A 17,516-nucleotide genomic window follows, 5' to 3' on the forward strand; every position below is an offset into this window, starting at 1 on the left:
CTGAGGACACACAGCTTTCCTTAGCACCACTTAGTGAAGGCAAGCACCTACAAGGAAAACATTTGCATAAGGATTAATCATGATTGTGCAGACAAAAGTCCAGTGTCTGACAGCTTTGTCCCACCAGACGGGCTGTCACAGCCAGGAGAGTTTTAAAGACTAAATCCTGGCTCTTATAAAGTAGGTTCCAGCAACCAGGCAAGGGGACACAAGTTGCAGAGCTCAGTGACAAGGAGAAGGGATTTGCATCTCCCTCTGAGCTAGAAAACTGCCAAGGTGAAGGCAGTTAAAGTGAGACCCAAACAGACCCCCCCCCCCCCAACTGAGCAGGCTGCTCCAACACTCCCATGTCCTTCACTTATTGAAGGATGGACCCAAAGATGAGGGAACCCAGATCCAAAGATGAGGGAACCCAGATCCAAAGATGAGGGAACCCAGATCCAAAGATGAGGGAACCCAGATCCAAAGATGAGGGAACCAAGGCTCCAAAACAGAAGATTAAACCTCCCCAGACCTCTCCCTGCTGTCCTTCATTGTTTTGTTGCATCTTTGGTAAAGAACCACATAAATAGCAACATTTAAAACCTAAAAAGACTGGATTTTCTCCCTTTTTCTTTGTTTAAGAGGTCTTTTAAGACTCATCTGCACACCAAATGAAAAGGTGCAATAGCCATGTAAACCAACATCCCTTCATCTGCTTCAAAAAACATGCACATCCTTCAAAACTGAAGCACATGTGGATGAGCACCAAAGCAAAAGCTTCATGGCTGACCAAAAATGAACTAAGATCTAAAAATGAACATACCCTCGTGGACAAGAAAGGCAGCACACAACTAAAAGTGACCCGTTTCTCCAGGTGGTGATGCCTCCAAGCCTTTTTTTTTTCCTTTAAAGAACTTTTAGCAAGAAAAAGCTGGCAAATCCCACCAGCTCCATGTTCTATGAGCCTCTCCTGGCTGCTGGGAAAAAGTTTCCTGCTTTTAAATGTCTCCTAAAGGTTCTGCTTGTTCTAAGTGTCTACAGCCACAGGCTAATTCTTTTAGCAAATTTCATTCTTAAGACTTGAAATCAGCTCTGGAGCCATGGGGAGTCACAAGAGAGGGTTGGATGGCAATCCAAATGATTGCCTAAAGAGTAAGCAATGAGCACCTCCCTGGCACAAACAGCTCCATCTGATCCTTCTGTCAAGTGACTGAGGTGCACAAAGAGCTGGAACTGAGGATATCAGCACAGCAGTCATGAAAATAGTTGCACGAATAAGATGGAAAAACCATTACCAGACTCTGGCAAGGAAATGTTCACCTCAGCCTTCACTCACTGAAGTGCTAAAAACAGACTGATATTCAAAGGCTACGAGGTGAAATTTAGAGGCTCTTGTTTAAGAATGAGAAACAGGGACAAGCACTGTGGTTGAACACTATTTCATACCCTCCAAAATGGTAAGATACAGGATTTCCCCCACTTCACCATTCATTATTAACTGTAAATTAAAAGGGATGCCCAAAAAAAACGTTCAGGGATGTCCTGGTTTCAGCTGGGATGGAGCTAATTTTCTTCTTGCTAGCCAGCCCAGCACTGCATTTTGGATTTAGCAGGAGATTTGGTATGAGAAGAATGTTGATAATACAGTGATGTTTTCAGTTGTTGCTAAGAAAACAAAGACTTTTCAACTTGCTCTGCCAGGGTGTGAGTGCACAAGGAGCTGGGAGGGAGCACAACCAGAGCCATGGATCCAAACTAGCCAATGGGATATTCCATAGCATGCCATGCCATGCTCAGTAGAGATGAGAGTTGGCTGGGAAGTTGGATCTGTCTTCTGGGATTACAATTTGGACATCTCTCTCCTCCAGAATCACTAGCCAGGAACGGGCTGAGCACTGGGCAGCTGCACTGTGCATCACTTGTATCTTCTGTTATTACTTCAATGATGACATTGGTTTTATCTCAACCCACAAGTCTCTTCAGCTTTTTGATTCTCTCTCCCGCTCCCCAAGGGGGCAGGGGAGAGTGAGGGAGCAGCTGCATGGTATTTAGGATCCTGAAGGGTTAAAACCACAACAAGGAATGGCAACAGGAGGCTCTGAGGCTCACTGGTCAAGCCTTGCATCCAAGGAACCAAGTATTCCATGTTATTCCTCATCCTAAAGCTCCCACCTCATTGACCAGAAAGCAAAATGTGGTTTTCTTGCCTCCTACTTTATAACCCAACCAACATCAACCCCTTCCTGTGGAGTCCTAAGTTGCTGCTCTAACAGAGCACAATCCTACTCCATATTCTCCTTTTACAAGTAATTTGATAGATCCAGCTTAAATGAAGATCAATAGACTCCAATTAGGATTGTTTTAATAGACTTCCAGACTTCAGATGATAAACCTCCTGATGTTGTGTAGAAATCCAACTGGAAAGCCAGTGGCAACAACACACAATCTGTGCACATCCAAAGACAACACACAACAATCATCAGGAAAAGCAGCAAGTCTCTGAACTTTAATGGAGCTTAATTTAAAAATTAAATCAGCACTTTGCACTTAGATCACCCCATTTGAAAACGTTTCACTGCCTTAAAACAAAGGATCCAAAAAGTGTCAGAAAAATCATGTAGCTTGTGGTTAAACAATGGGCCTAGAGACTGGTCCTTCACTGGAAACCAGCAGTAGAGGGGCTGCAAAATCCAATTTACTTCACACCTGCATGAATTTTGATCACATCACAACCAACTGAAATCTCTCCAGCCCCTCTGTTTTCCCCTGTGTGAAACTTGAAGCTCCTAATTATGAAAAGAAACACCCAGTTCACATGAAGACAGGTTTAAAAAAACAACCCCAACTTAAAAAGCAGCCAGAATACTCAGACACTTCATCAGGTGTCACCCAAAATCAAATGGAATTGGCCCAAACCTGACAGCCTCAGGGAAGGCAGAAGGCATCAGAACCTCACCTCAAAGGTTAATACATCCTTCATGTGCCTTCTCACATGCTCCCAAAGTCACAACAGAAATTAAATGTCACTCCTTAGAAATCTTTGGTCTAAAGACAGCCAGGACAGTGCAAGATTCTCATGATTAAAAGGACAAGTGTCATTCCTAACTTTGAAACTCCTGCTGTTGAGACATTAACAACAAAAAAAAAGACTCTCCAAAGAACATCCTTTCTTTTTTATCAGAAGGATCAGCTGCCAACAAAGAACTCCTCCCATCATCTCATGTCTGGCAACAGACAAAAAAGCTGCAGAGCAATCCAGGATCCAGAGGACACTGGACTTCCTTCAGTTTAGAGACCAGGCTTCCCACAGAAGAACCTGCACAATTTCTTTGGGTACTTCCAAATGGGTAATTTTTCCCTCCTAGCTCAGTCTAGTGTATCTTGTAGGCACCTGATGACCATCTAAAATGTCTTCTCCTAAAAAATTGATGAAAAATAAGGGAGACTGATGAGAGGGGAGGAATGGGATGGGAGGAATCTCAAGTTCAGATGAAGAACAGAGCAGGGAAAGCTTGAAAAAATAAATGTCTTTTGTCTTACAATCTGTCAGTCACCTCAGGATTTTATTTTACCTATAAAATCATTTAAAAATTAATCATATTAAAAAAACAACTACTAGGTAAGATGCTCCTGCCTACTGATCCTCCAGGGCAGCACACCCTGCACCCCAAGCACCTCATCTCCCTACTTTAAATCTCCAAGTGCTCCAGCTCAACAGGTTCAGAAGCACCAATCACCCCTGGAACAGTGGCAGAGACAGAGGGGTGCCTTTCCTTCAGCCTGCTTTTTATTTCAGATTAAAAAAGGCTCCTCCAGGTGAGCTTTGATGCTGTCTCACCATCTGTCCTTCCACAGTATTTCCTCCCCCTTCCTTTATTCTGGTTTTCAGTATTTTTTTTATTCCTCAAGTTCATCTGTGCCCCTGCTTGTGCTCTTAAGAGGTTCAAAAATTCTTTACAGGAGAAGTCATTCCTGCAGGTGTCTCCTAATGTGCAGTCTCTGCTCCTTCCTGGTCTGAGAGAATAAACACAGCAAAAAAAAAAATCCCAAGTTCATTTCAATAAATTAAAATGGACAATGTCCAATCCCAGCAGCTTTTTGTGGAGCAGCTTCTACTTACATGCAGCTGCAAAAAGGGAGATTTTGAGCTGTGAGGCATTAGTCAGACCTGAGCCATCAGCTCATTCACCTACCAAGTTCTTAAATAAAAAATGACCTGTTAAATGCATTCAACTCTGTCCCAATCAACGTGGCACCCAAAAAAAAAAAGCCTATTAAATGTGCAGCACCTCCAGACAAAACAGTTTTTCAGCAGCACTTTTAATCCCTTATCCATAATCAATTATCCTTCAAGCACCCACATTATATAATTAGAATTGCTTCCAGAAGGTGACTGGTCATTCATCAGGAGACCATTTTCCTTCTATCTCCACTCTTGAAACCTTTTTTTTTTCCTACCAGATCAAAAGCAAAGCCTTTTTTTTTTTCCCTTTCAAAATCATTGCTCCCTCTGAGCAGGTTTTTCCACATCAACTGCAAACTTAAATGTGAATTCAGACAAGTCAGGCCTCCAAATTCAGCCAGTAAAGGAGCAACATGGAAAAATAAAAGTCTTCTCTTAAAGGAACAGTCAAGTTACTAACTTCATTGGTTTTATCCTTAAGGGGAGCCAACTGAAATCTTAATAGTACTTTGCCCAAAGAAAACTATCACTTATTTCTTCAGCTTTATCTTCTTGCAGTGGTACCAGAGCATTTCTGAAAACACACAGCTGTGCATGAGCATGATTTTAGCCTGAAAAACATTTGCAGTTCCACACAATATCAGCCACAGACATTCTGGTCTTCCCTTTCACTCAGGAGTCTCAAATTCTTTTACAGAGGACCCCTCAGCCACTTAAAAATCATTACAACAGCCCATTCCTTGATGGGGGGGCAAAGCCATACAAGAACCTGTCAAAAGCCAGGCAGCCTCCTGCTCTTCCCCTGGACAAAATGAAAACCAAAGAGCATCCATCCTGGAGAACTCTGGAACTGCTCACAGGCAGCCAATGCTCACCCAGCCCTTGTGACACACCTGCCTGCTCACAAGATGCTCATTCCCCTCATTCCTGACATGAGGATAGCTGGGAATTCTGGCCCAAACTTCCCATTTCAGCTTCTCCAGCCTTGGGCAAGTCTGCAGGTGTGGCAGAACTCCCATGTTCTGCTCCACAGAAGAGGGTCACACAACAGGGTAAGCCCATCAGTCAGCCTGAGGCAACACGTATAAAGCACAACACTCCCTTCTCATCATGAAGGTCACAGGTAGTAAGGAGCAAAATCTGCTGGGGGAGAGCTGTGGCAGAGGAGAAACTGTTCCCCATTTCCAGCCCTGTCCCTCCCAAGTCCCCCCCCACGCCCAAGAATGAGTCACCAGTCAGGCTGAGATGCTGCAAGGGGGATGGAGAGCTCTAAACACCCTCCCAGCACTCACAAGCTCACACCAAGGTTTTACAGTAACATGAACAATGTTTTAACACCTTCTACCTGCCTGTGAAACAAGGTCTAGCAGCTGCTTGCTCAACACTAGAAGCATTTTAAAGTGAAAGATCACTAGTCACTTCCTGCTGCTTGGCTTGCACAAGCAAGTGGAGCTGTCTCTTTGCAATGGCTGTGTTTAAATCCCACAGGAACTCCAGGAACTTGCCCTGCAGGAGAAGATCCATGGGCACACACTGCAACACCTGCTGGGGTGAGTCTGTGTCCAGTAAAGAGCTGAGGAGTTGGCCCAGATGCTGCAGGTACTCAACAACTGGAGCTGGGAGGCCTCGGAAACCCACACACAGCAGAGCAGCACTAGCCCTCAGAGGCTGGTGGGAGGTGGGACAAGCAAAGGTGACACATCTGAAAGAGCAGTGCAGGATAAAGACCAGGCCAGCTGTGAAACGTGTAAAACAAGAGAGAACAGGCAAAATCAAGGAGTCTCCCACTGTGAGCTGAGCCAAGGAACGCAGAAGACACTCCAAAAGCTGCTGCTGGTACTTTGGTTCTCCATCATAAAGCAAGGAGAAGCTGAAATTCCTCAGTGTGGCTGAGTCCAGGAGCTGGATTTCCATCCCAGGTTGGCTTTTGGCATCAGAGAAGGATGGAAAGTCCACCACAAGGCACTTGAAGTGGTCCCTGCATCTTTCATTTCCGATTTCCTGATGACACCTGGAAAGATCCAACACTTCTGCCAGTATCACTTCCCCAGGAAGAACTTCACAGGAGGGACAACTCTGCAGCATCTGTCTGAGCTTCAGCTTCCCCCCCACCAAGTCCCTCATGGCTTCATTAAGATTTGCCAAGACTTGACCATCACAGAATGGAGACCATTTTACCACTGGGAGTCTTTTTCCTTCCAAAACGTACCACAAGCCACACTCCAGGTTAGAAGGTAATCCTTCCAAGATGCACATTTTACCAGAATTATTTACACTATGTTCTTCAGCCCAGTGATTAAAATAGCCCTTTGCCACTTTATCATTCCACGTGAGGGTCTCCAGCATCTTCCTTTCATTGTATGTCCTAAAATACTTGGTTCTTTGCCCAAACCACTTTGCATTCATGCTGCAATCAGCCTGAGATTTCTTGACCAGCCAATTATTCCTGGCAATGGGTTTCATGTGAAGCCTCTGCATGAAGAACTCCACTGCACAGTCTCTCAGCTTGTTCAGTTTGGCCTGCTCTGCCTCTCCCACGTGCCCGAAGAGATGGATGTTCTCAGAGATAGTCTCTACCTGGCACCTGTGGAAGAACATGCAACACTCCTCATGTATTTTAAGAAAAGATTCTGGTAGCACATGCTGAGGGAAAAGAGCTTTGTTGACCATTTCTGTTCCAAAGTTCTGTATCATCTTGGAAAGCAGCAGGTGGATGCCTTCCCTGCCCATGTAACGAAGACAAACCACGTAGGCCTCTGAGTTCCCAGCTTTGCTAGTGGCTGGCTTAAAGACATGGACCTCCTCAAAAGAGCAGTTCAGCAGGAAGAGCAGATTGGTAGAACAGTGTTCAAACAGGGTGAACATCTTCAAAACCAATGATCCCCCCGTGCCCAGGATCGTTAAAGCAGTGACAGCCTCGCAGTAAAGGAGGGGTGAGACAAGAGCCTCCTGCTCGCCTGGATTGCCCTGGCAATCAAAGCTGCCATCAGCAGTGACCAAGTGAACTGTGCTCATGTTGCTGACAAAGCTCTGAAGCCCCATCAGATGTTTCAAAGTCATCACATCCCCAGTGTTATCTGGGCCAAAGTACCACGAGGGCAACGTGTTTGCTATGAGTCGGTCGTCCATGATCATGACGAGGGTGTCGTTGGCTTCATGGTAGGGGTTGAGAGTATTGGCCACCCAGTTCCAGTCACAAGGGACCTGCTGGGATTTCAGGTAGTGATTGAGGCTGGCTACAAAAGCTCCAGGTGCTTCACAGAGGTGGACAGAATTCAGCTCTCCGTCCTGAAGAGCTTCTTCAGGGAGAAGAGGGAAAGCGCACAGGATCTCATGGAACTTGCACCAGGCCTGGGTGCACAGCTCAGCATTCACTGATTTCTTCACATGAGGGATGATCTTCCCTGCTTTGTTGGTAAGTGAAGTGTGCTGGTGCCACTCCTCCAAATTCTTATCACTCAGTTGATTCTTCACTTCATTCATGGAGTCCTTCAGAGCCAGGAGTGAGTCCAACTCCTTGTGATCACACGTGAAAGCATCGTTGGGATTCGGGAGCTGCCAGTCATTATTCACAGGCTTCCTGTAAGTAAACTTCTTTGTGAAGAGCTTCTCAATTTCAGAGACTATCTCAGGACTGAACTTTTCAAGGCTTGTAGCCTGGTCAGCATAAGGCTTCTTGTATTTGTTCATTCTTGGATTGATTCACAACCTGGAGGACAGCAGGGGAGAAGGAATAATGTTACTCCAATGACACATATAAATAAACAGGCCAAGCTTGCCTTTTTTTTTTTCAGGACATAGAAATTTCTCTTGCTTAACCTCTGTATGACAGAGAGAAATGCTTCCCAGAATCATGCAAGGATGAGGAAATAAATTAGGGCTGCCCTGAGTAAGGCTATTTGGAAACCAGGAGGTGAACAGGTTTAGTCCCACCCTATTTACATGGGAAGTGAAGAAGAGTTGGCAGCTGCTTTGGCTCTTCACTGACCTCTGCACACTCTGCAGGTTTAAACACTTTAAAGTGTTTCTGTGAAGAGACCTGGGTGAGAGGTTCAACACCAGCTTGCCAGCAAAACTCCTTTCCTGTGCTCAGCACTGCAGCCCTCTGCCAGGCCCCTGCAAATCCTCACCTCTCAGCTTTTCCCTGCTGGAAAAACAGCTCTAAACCTGAAGTGAGAAGAGACTTGCTTTGCATCTGTGTTCAACGCTAACTCCTGATGCTAAAGGAGCAACGAAGTGTGGTGCTCCAAGCAGATCAAGGCAGGCTGAAAGCTCCACACAGAGCTGAACCAGTCTGCTGCCACCTGCTCCTGTGCACAGCACAGAGCACACAGGGTTACACTCACTCTCCAGAAACCAGGCAGCAAGACACAAGGCGAAGATGTTTAAGCAAACTCATCTAATCAAAACGATCAGCACGGGCAGGAAAACCCCTCAGCATTACTGTTTGGACCACCCCGTTCCCTTGGAAGCGAAATGCAACGACCTGAAGTGCTACAAAACAGTGGGGGGGGGGGGGGGGGGGGGGGGGGGGGGGGGGGAAACAAACCTGGGTAGAGATTTAAGGGGTTGAAAAAGCAGGCAAACAGCACAGCCAAGCTAAATGCCTGATTCTCCCCCTGGAAGCACCTCAGGCCACAGCTCCACGGCCAGGGCTGCCTCCCCTCCCAAGCCCATGGTCAGGTACACTCCGTTTTCATTTTCGTTTCCCCAGCTCGACTGCCTTTCAGTAAACGCATTTAGTTTCACTTTTCCTTCAAGCAGGCGTGCTTTGCCCTTCGTCTAAACCTCTCACAAGCAGCACTGGGGGGGAGGAAAAAAGAAACCAGAGGGGAAACAGGGCAGCACTGCACCCTGAGCCAGCTGAACTCGATTTTTAAACCCCAACCAGCAGCGCAGCCTTTCATTACACCTCCCACCCGAAGCAGCTCTCACCCAAAACCAGACAAGGAAGCAGCCAGACCAGTCACCCGCCTTGCTTTTAGCTTTTTTTTTTCCCCCCCTCCTGAGATGATTTCCACTCCCCTCCTCGGCCTGGATTCCATCCCTCCAACCCCCCCCCCCCCAACCAAGCCCTGCTGAAGCTCTCCCTGCTCCTCCCCGCACACAGATCAGCCACCCCCCCCCACCCAAGCCCCGGGCAGACGCTGAGGGCTCCGAGAAGCCGCGGCTCCTTGGCTGATAACCCGCTCTCTCCCCACCGCCGGCCGGCCGAGCATCCCGCGCCCCGGCGGGAGCGCCTCCCCGCGCCGCCCGCTGCCTACGCGAGGCCGAGGCTTCCCCGCGGCCTAGCGGAGCTTCCCCCCCCTCCCCGCCTCTCCTGTTCTCTTACCCGGCGGGAAGGCAGAGCAGGCCCGGCCCTTCCGCCCTGCCCTCTCCTCGGCACCTCCCTCCGTGCTCTGGATGCGGGTTGAAGGGAGAAAAGGCGGCGGGGAGCGGTGCTGAGGGGCCGGGGGAGGCCTGAGGGGCCGGGGGGAGGCCTGAGGGGCCGGGGGGAGGCCTGAGGGAGACAAGAAAAGCGGCTCAGCCCTCCTCAGGAGTGAAACATAGTGATACATCACAGGATATTCTTTAGTAAATTCAATAGAAATACAGCCTAATCGAAGTTTACTAAAGTACTGAATTTGCTGTACTAAGGGTTGCTTGTAAAACAAGGCGCTTTGTGGAACTATCAGTCAACTCTGCCAAGCGTCCTGTAGGTTGTGGTAACATCGAGTCTTATAATGTGAGAAACGTTTGTGGCGCCAATGACAGCCCCGCACGGATCCTTCAGCCAAGCAGTTTATTTACATCCTTGCAAGAATGGGTGACCTAAGCAAGCAGGCACACCCATAGCCAGGTGAATAACGGTTTATATTCCCTATTCCCAACACAAAATTCCCTCCCCTGTTTCCCCCCTGGCTGGGCACTCCAGGGTTTACAGCCTCTCCGACGCTTCAAATTATCCTCTAAGTTTCCCGCCCCTGTTGACACATTCCATTCTAGCCGTTTACTTTTTACCTTTTAAGGTAAAATTTTGACCTTTCTTGCCCCCTTGGCTGTCTTCCCAATTAACAATCTCCTGGTGTCATCCTGCCCTGAAGAGCAGCATAGAAGTAGCTTTGTTCATCCTTATCTTGAGCCATAAATCCTTCTCCATGTTCAGATCCCCCAGATGGAGCCCAATTAAGTCCCTCAGTTTCTTGGCCCATAAACCACTCCAGGTGTCATTGGAATGTGTAGATATCTCACTTATCTCAAACAAACAATTATATTCCTAACACTAAAATACATATATTTATGTGCTCAAACAAACTATATATTCCTAACACTAGAACCAAACCAACACTACGTTTCTAACACTAGAATGCAAAATCAACACTACATTTCATTTCTAACACTAAGAACCTGTGGTGCCTACAGACAACACTGATGTGGACTCTGACCCACCTGGGCAACCTGCCAGCAGGAGACTGGAGACAGGACCAGGACAGAGACAGGACCAGGACAAGAGACAGGACCAGGACAAGAGACAGGACCAGGACAAGAGACAGGACCAGGATGACCAAGGACTAGAATCAACCAAGACCCCCCCAGGAGACCCTCGAGCAGGCATCATTACAAAGATAGCCAATCCCAGGAAATAAAATGACTATGTAGAAGAATTCTGGGAACTCATTGACATGGAACTGAAGATGCATGTTTTTGGAGTATGTTAGTTGGGGTGTTTCACTGACTCATTGGAGCACTCATGGTGGAGAATCCCCAGTGCTGCAATAAAGAATCCCTGCTCAATAACAGCTTGTTTGTTGTGATTGGGTCTGGATCTTGGAATCCTTACCCAGCCACACCAGCCTCCCACTGTGGTGAGGAGGGTTAGAAAGCAAAGGGGTTTGGAAGCTCTGAATTTTTGTTTCAGTAGCGTTGATTTCGCATCCTGGTGGGAGAAACGTGGCGTCGGGTTTGGTTCGTATCTCTCTATATACACCCTAGTGTGAGGAATAGATAGTTTGTTGAAGAGAAGTGAGGTCTCTGCACCTTCCAGTGACACCTGGGGGGGTTTATGGCCCAAGAAGCTGAGGGACTGAACTGGGCTCCATCTGGGGATCTGAACATGGAGCAGGATTGATGGCCAAGATCAGACCCAACGAAGCCACTTCCATCTTGCTCCTCAAACTCACAGCCACTAGGTAAGAAGCAGATTTCCAGAGATTCTTAAGTTTTAGGGATACAAAGGAGGAGAAAAATGTCCTCACTCAAATTCAACCTACTTTTCATGTAATTTACCTTTGGGAAAGCAACTAACACTGGAATGAAACTTAGAAAACACCTTTTGCTGAAGCTGAGAAACTTGCACCGTTTCTGTTTCTCCTTTCAAAGAATAGGAAGAACCTGAAGAAATTCATCAAACCAAAAGAAAGTTCGGGTAGATAAATTAAAATTACAATGGACCCTCATTGCTCTGCCTGTCCAAACATGAGCAAGTACTGATTAACATGTTTCAACCACAAGATCCCAGCTTTAAGGGAGGTACAGATCATTGTGGTGGTTGGGAAGGCAGCCAGGGGGGCAAGAAAGGTCAGGATTAGACCTTAAAAGGTAAAAAGTGACCTGCTGGAATGGGATGTGTGAACAGGGGGGAGGGAACTTACAGGGTAATTAGAAGTGTTGGATGGGCTGGAAACCCTGGAGTGCCCAGCCAGGGGGGAAACAAGGGAGGGAACTTTGGGAATAGGGAATATAAACCATTATTCACCTGGCTATGGGTGTGCTGCTTGTTTAGGTCACCCATTCTTGCACAAATGTCAATAAACTGTGCTTGGCTGCAGGGTCTGTGTGGGCCTGTTCATTGGCACAACAGATGCTTCTCACAAGCCCTGGTGCTTGCAGGGGGTTTTGGTGAAAAATGAAAGGGCAAAGGAGGGAAGGTTTGTGGTGAAGCATCAGAGGAAGAAGGGGTTGGGGTCTGGGCTGTGAATCTTTCCTTCCCAGGGGGCTAAAAAGAAAACAAAACCCCCTCACCTGAGCTGGTTCCTGCGGGGAGGGAGCAGAGGAGCCACCTCCCAGCAGCCACAGCCCGAGAGGAAACGTGGCTAGAAGTTACTCAGCTGGCACTTGGAACACCGTGACACTCACAGGGTTTTGGGGGGAAACCAGCAAAACGAGGAGGGAAGGTTTGTGGCAAGCCATCCCTGGCAGGGCTGGGCTCTGTGCCCTGCATTTTTTCCCCATATGAAGACCTCCAGAGCCAAGCTCCATCCTCCCCCAGCCCTGAGCCTCAGCACAGCTTCTCCAGCTCAGCCTCCATCCCTGCCACCCAGCAGCTCCTCCAGGCTTCCTTCCCTTCAGCCTCTCTAACCCTCCAGCAAACACTTCAGGAGACTCTTGCCCATGTTCACCCACTTCACTGCCCTTCCTCCATCCCCAGGAGGCTTGTTGGCTTAGCAGGAGGCAAGAAGCCATGAAATGCCAACAGCAAGAACCAGCACCCACCCCCTGCAGCATCTCTGCAAACACACACACATGCTTTTTTTTTTTAGCCTCTAACCTGCAAACAGAGGCAGGAAGGTCAAAGCAGATTAATTCCCACAACTACCAGAGCAAACAAGATGCTCTGGAAGTTTTAAACATTGCAGGGACTTTTCTCTACACAGGTGAGGGAAGGAGGCACTTGCCAGCCCATGTAGGAGGAAACCACCAGCCATGTAGCATGAGTTAGCAGAAATCCTCTCACTTCAGTGCCAGCTTTGCTGCTATTGACTTTTACACTCTCACATATTTTTCTTGGATGAGGCACAACCCACCTCTAAGCCAGAATGGCACAGAAATCCAGTGCTTTAAGTGTGAAGGATTTCAGACTGAGAATAGCTAGAGAAAATGTTGCTAGAAAATAAACAATCAGTAAAAAAAAACAACATAGTACATCTATCTTAAGGATTTAATAGGAACACATAGATCAATTCTCTTTTAAGCTGCTCTGGGTACATTAGAGAACTTACATGTTAAAGTTAGAGCCAAATACATAAGTCTATGAAAAACCTCCCTCCCCTTCTTTAAGCTATTTATGTCCTTTCTAAATTCAAAATATATTGTTACAAAAATCAAAGGGACCTTAGGTATAGAGAAAACTTGTTACCTACAGACATCACTATAGCACTTATTCTTTAAATCCTTTGAAGAAAAGAAAAGGTACCTTTAAAGCTGAAATGGCCACATTCACCTCTGCCAAGCTGCAAACACAAGAAGGTACCCCCTGGCTGCTCCATCATGAAGAAGTTGTACCTAAACTTAGAAAGGCTCAGGTCTGGGGGGAAGGTTTATATGTGGGTCTTCACCCCTTGATTGGCCTGTTTGAAAATCCCTTTCCAATCAGGCAACATCTTTGGCTACTTAAAGGCAGGGGGAAGCTGGGCCAAGTCAACCAAAAGCTGTTGGGTGGCTGGTGAGGGAGGTAGCTGAGGTTCTGGGGGGGTTCTTTTTGGTTGTACAGGGCCTGAGGTGATACCTTTTTTGCAATTTTCCTGTATCTTTAGCTTACCAGAGCTTAAGGTTAAGGGGAATGTCAGAGATGTTGCAGTCTGAGATGTTTTCTTCTTGGTGTTTGTAGAGAAAACAAAAAACCCAACCTGAAGAGAGCTTTCCTTTTCCTTTCTCTGAGATGTGTCTGGTTGCTCTTCTCCTGCTGTCCCTGCATGCTCACACCAGCCACAAGACTTGCCCTGACTGTGTGGACAATAGGTTGTTTAAGTCATTAAGTTAAAGGCAATTGATCTCTTAAGCACTTACATCACTTCTTCATGTGCTTTTTGGGTTCTGAAGTGCTTGAATAACCCCAGCAAGAGGACACCTTGCAATTCAATTCATGGAGTAATGCAGCATGTAAGTAAAAACTCTTCCCCTTCTCTAGCCCTGCCCTGCTAGGCTTTTATGACAGCTTGTGCTACTAGAAGATAAGGCTCTCCCAAAATACAGAGGGGAGCAATTCATCCCTGACCATGCAACAAGATTCTAAGCTAAAAGAAACAAAAGCCTGCTTAAGAAAAATGTGATGGGGTTTTTTTTTTCTGAAGTGAAAGCTTTCATTCCACTTGTGAGCCTCACTTTCCCCCCTGTGTTTTTATAGATGTTTTCAAGTAAAAGCAGCAACACAAGTTGGTACTTTCATCTTATGCTGAGTAATCTCTTTTTTTTTTGTCCATGTAAGAAGCTACCCAGGGGAGCACAGCACTTTCCTCCTGGATTAGCCCCACTTTTGTGGAGCTGATCTTCTATGAGAGAGCTGTTTTTTCTCTCCTTCTCTCTATCAAATCATCAGATGTGTGCACAGCTGTAGCCCTGGACTGAAATATGGCTTTAAAGGAACATGGTGCAGGTAAACATTGAAAGTTGGATGTGTCATGAAGATCAAAGTAGACTTGTTTGTGCCCGACTTTATTTTTTTCCCCAGTTAAAAGACCAAACTGGCACGTACAGTATAACTGTGCTACGTGATGGAGTTGGGGAGTGTTGCTGGAGAGTCTTGGGGCTCTTTTGATGACATTAGATGTACAGGAAGGCTCTGGGAGGAGAGTGCTGAGCCCTGGAAGAAACTTCACAGCCAGGACACCAGGACTTCTCACTCTGCTTTTCATACCAGCCCCAAAAAATGGGTCATTTTAGATCACTGTGTTTCTTAGCTATCACTGTGCAGGATGCAAGGTGTTCCTAAGTTGGGGAGGTGGCTCTGGTCTGGTAAAGACAGGCAGGTAACAGCCCTTGCTTGTTGTAAAAGTGCAGAGCAAACACCACAGGTGGACTGAAGATGTAGAGGGATCCTTTTAGCTAATAGTTTCCCCAGAGGGATGTGTAGAGGCCAGTTGGTTGCACAAATCCCACCCCACTTCAGCCTTCTGGAGGGCCTGGCTGTGTGCTGTGTAGCTCTGGCCATGGCAGGGGGTTTTTGAAGCTCCTTGTGGGCAGCTCTAGGGGAAGACTTTGGATTCAAACTGAAATGGGGCTGCTGAAGGGCTCTGCTGTGGCTTCCGTGCTGGGGTTGTTTTATAACCTGAGGCCATGGCAGGAGGAGACAGCTGCCCAAGGTGGGACCATGAGGTTAATGGTGCTGCTCTGCCTAGTTGTACCTAGAGGTGAGGCCTCTCCTGCACGGGAGAGGTGGGACTGCTGAGGAGCTGTGGCTGTCTTGCACCCTTTGAGCCCCACCTGGGGCTGCCCCTCACATTTTGCATGTCTTGTGGCTCTCAGCTGCATCAAGAAATGGGTTTGTGGTGTGTGAGGCTGGGAAGGTTGGTTGCCCTCAATGTGGGTGCCTCAGCATGGCCTTGGGGACCAGTCCATAAGGAAAGCTGGGGAGGGGCTTGGGACAAGGGCAGGGAGGGAGTGGACAAGGGGGAATGGATTGAAACTGGAAGAGGGAGATTGAGGTTGGACATGAGGAGGAAATTCTTTGTTGTGAGGGTGGTGAGAGCCTGGCCCAGGTTGCCCAGGGAAGCTGTGGCTGCCCCATCCCTGGCAGTGTTGAAGGGCAGGTTGGATGGGGCTTGGAGCAACCTGGGCTGGTGGGAGGTGTCCCTGCCCATGCAGGGGGGTTGGAACTAGGTGATCTTCAAGGTCCCTTCCAACCCAAACCATTTGCTGCTTCTAACTTCTGTGGTCTTGGTTGTTCAGGGATTTGGTCAAGTTGTTTTTCTGTCTGAGGCTCATAGAGGTGGTGAGTTTTTACAGAGCTGCTGTGCAGGTTATGAAGTGTCTCCTTCCCTGCCAGTGAACATCTTGCAGCCCTTCCCACTGACTGACCTGCACCCTAAAAGCCTCTCCCCTCTGCCCTCCCAGCAGGGCTCCTCAGGGCTGCACACTTTGGGTGGCTAGGAGCAGTTTTCTGACATCCAGCCTGACTGAACATGCATCTCCCCAGCTCCCTGCTGCTGTCTTAAGTTTCTCTATCTCTCCTGCCTCCATGGCAACATTTTCAGGCTGTCATCAGAGAGCTGCTTGCTTCTCATTTTGCTCAGCTAACCATGACAAGCTTTTTGAGTGTCTGGTTTCTTTTTGCCTGGTCATCCTTTCTCTGCTTTCACTCTGGTCAAGAGGTCTCTTTGCTGAAGATGGATGATGAGCATCAAACCCATCACTTCAGGCAGATCCTCTGAGAGATTTCTGTTAAAATCATCTGTAGGGGAGTAAATGTTCTGGTTTCTAATTTGATTTTATTTACCTTCCTGCTAGCAGTCCTGTGGCTGGGATAGTCAGGATGCAAAGAACTGAGGCGTTTCCCAAACTGCTGCAAAAAACCCTCTTGAGTTCTTAAGGTGCATTCAGTCATTTCTTTGATCAAACCTGGAACCTGCACTGTAGGCAGTGAGCAGAAAAGCCAAAATCTTTCCAGGCTTTATCCTTTTCACACACCGAGGCAGAGTCCTGGCTTTTCTAAATATGATAGAACTGGGGGGGGGGGGGGAAGAAAATCCCCCACAGAGATGAAGGTGAGTGCTGCAGCCACCAGGGCATGGTAAGGCTTGTAGGGCTTTGCTGGGGGGGATGCTTTTCTCCTGAACTAGGCTGCCCTAAGTTGTCTGGAGACACCCTGTTCATCCCTCTGCAGCTCAGTCCCCTCTCCCAGCAGGGTGATGAGGACACATGAGAGGCCTGCAAGATCATTCCATGCTGGGACCATGGGAACCCCCAGGGAAGTGGGAGACTCCCCCTGAAGCATGAATTAGATGGGTTGATGAAGTGCTTGCCAAATCCTTCACAACAACACTGCTTTACACAGAAAGAGCTGTGGGAATGCAGAGCACTGTCAGTTCTTCCAGGTCGTGGTGTCTGTGTCCCTGAAGCAGCTGAACTTCTCACTACAGAGACAGGACTTGAGTGACACCCAAGTCAATAGGGTTGGGGTTAGAGAGAGAATTTGCTGCAGACACACACATACAAAAAAAGAAAAGAGATTGTTTCAGGACAGAAAACTGTCAGTACTCTTCCTTAACCATTATGCAATCTATTCAATACCTTATTTTTTTTCCCTAGTTCTGCTTTGGAGGACTTGTACAGGAGCTGAAGCTTAATTAGGGTGGTTCTTTTTTTTTCCCAGTGATATTGGCATGAATGTCCTCAATGCTCAAATGAATTTTTTCTGGTATAGTGAACCTTCATCTAGTACTGTCCCAGCCAATGAAGCATTACAGGTTAAAACTCAAGTAATTTTTGCTGCAGTTAAATAACAGACACTGCAGAAAGATGAAACAGTCCCTTTTTGATAATCCTGTTCTCCACGTAAATCCCAGCTAGGCAAGAGATTGTCTTAGATGAGAACAAACTGGGAGGAGCTCTCAGGCTGTCTGATCTCTCTTGTCTTCTTTGGAAAACAAAGCAAAAA

General features: G+C 47.2%; 1 protein-coding gene across 3 annotated transcripts; it reads right to left on the reverse strand.

Annotated features, from left to right (window-relative positions):
- Positions 1–2,461: 2,461 nt before the first annotated feature.
- On the reverse strand, positions 2,462–9,416 carry CMTR2 (cap methyltransferase 2). 3 transcript variants are annotated; one of them, XM_051629231.1, is made up of 2 exons: positions 9,367–9,416; positions 2,462–7,874 (listed from the first exon to the last, which is right to left on the reverse strand). In XM_051629231.1, exon 2 carries the CDS (start codon positions 7,853–7,855, stop codon positions 5,561–5,563), a length of 2,295 nt encoding a protein of 764 aa, XP_051485191.1. In that variant the 5' UTR covers positions 7,856–7,874; positions 9,367–9,416; the 3' UTR covers positions 2,462–5,560. The 3 variants fall into 3 exon arrangements, with proteins under 3 accessions (XP_051485191.1, XP_051485189.1, XP_051485190.1); XM_051629229.1 differs by lacking the exon at positions 9,367–9,416 and adding an exon at positions 8,715–9,138; XM_051629230.1 differs by lacking the exon at positions 9,367–9,416 and adding an exon at positions 8,154–8,524.
- Positions 9,417–17,516: the final 8,100 nt, after the last annotated feature.

This window comes from Apus apus, chromosome 11 (assembly GCF_020740795.1).
Source record: "Apus apus isolate bApuApu2 chromosome 11, bApuApu2.pri.cur, whole genome shotgun sequence".
In the NCBI taxonomy this organism is placed as follows: domain Eukaryota; kingdom Metazoa; phylum Chordata; class Aves; order Apodiformes; family Apodidae; genus Apus; species Apus apus.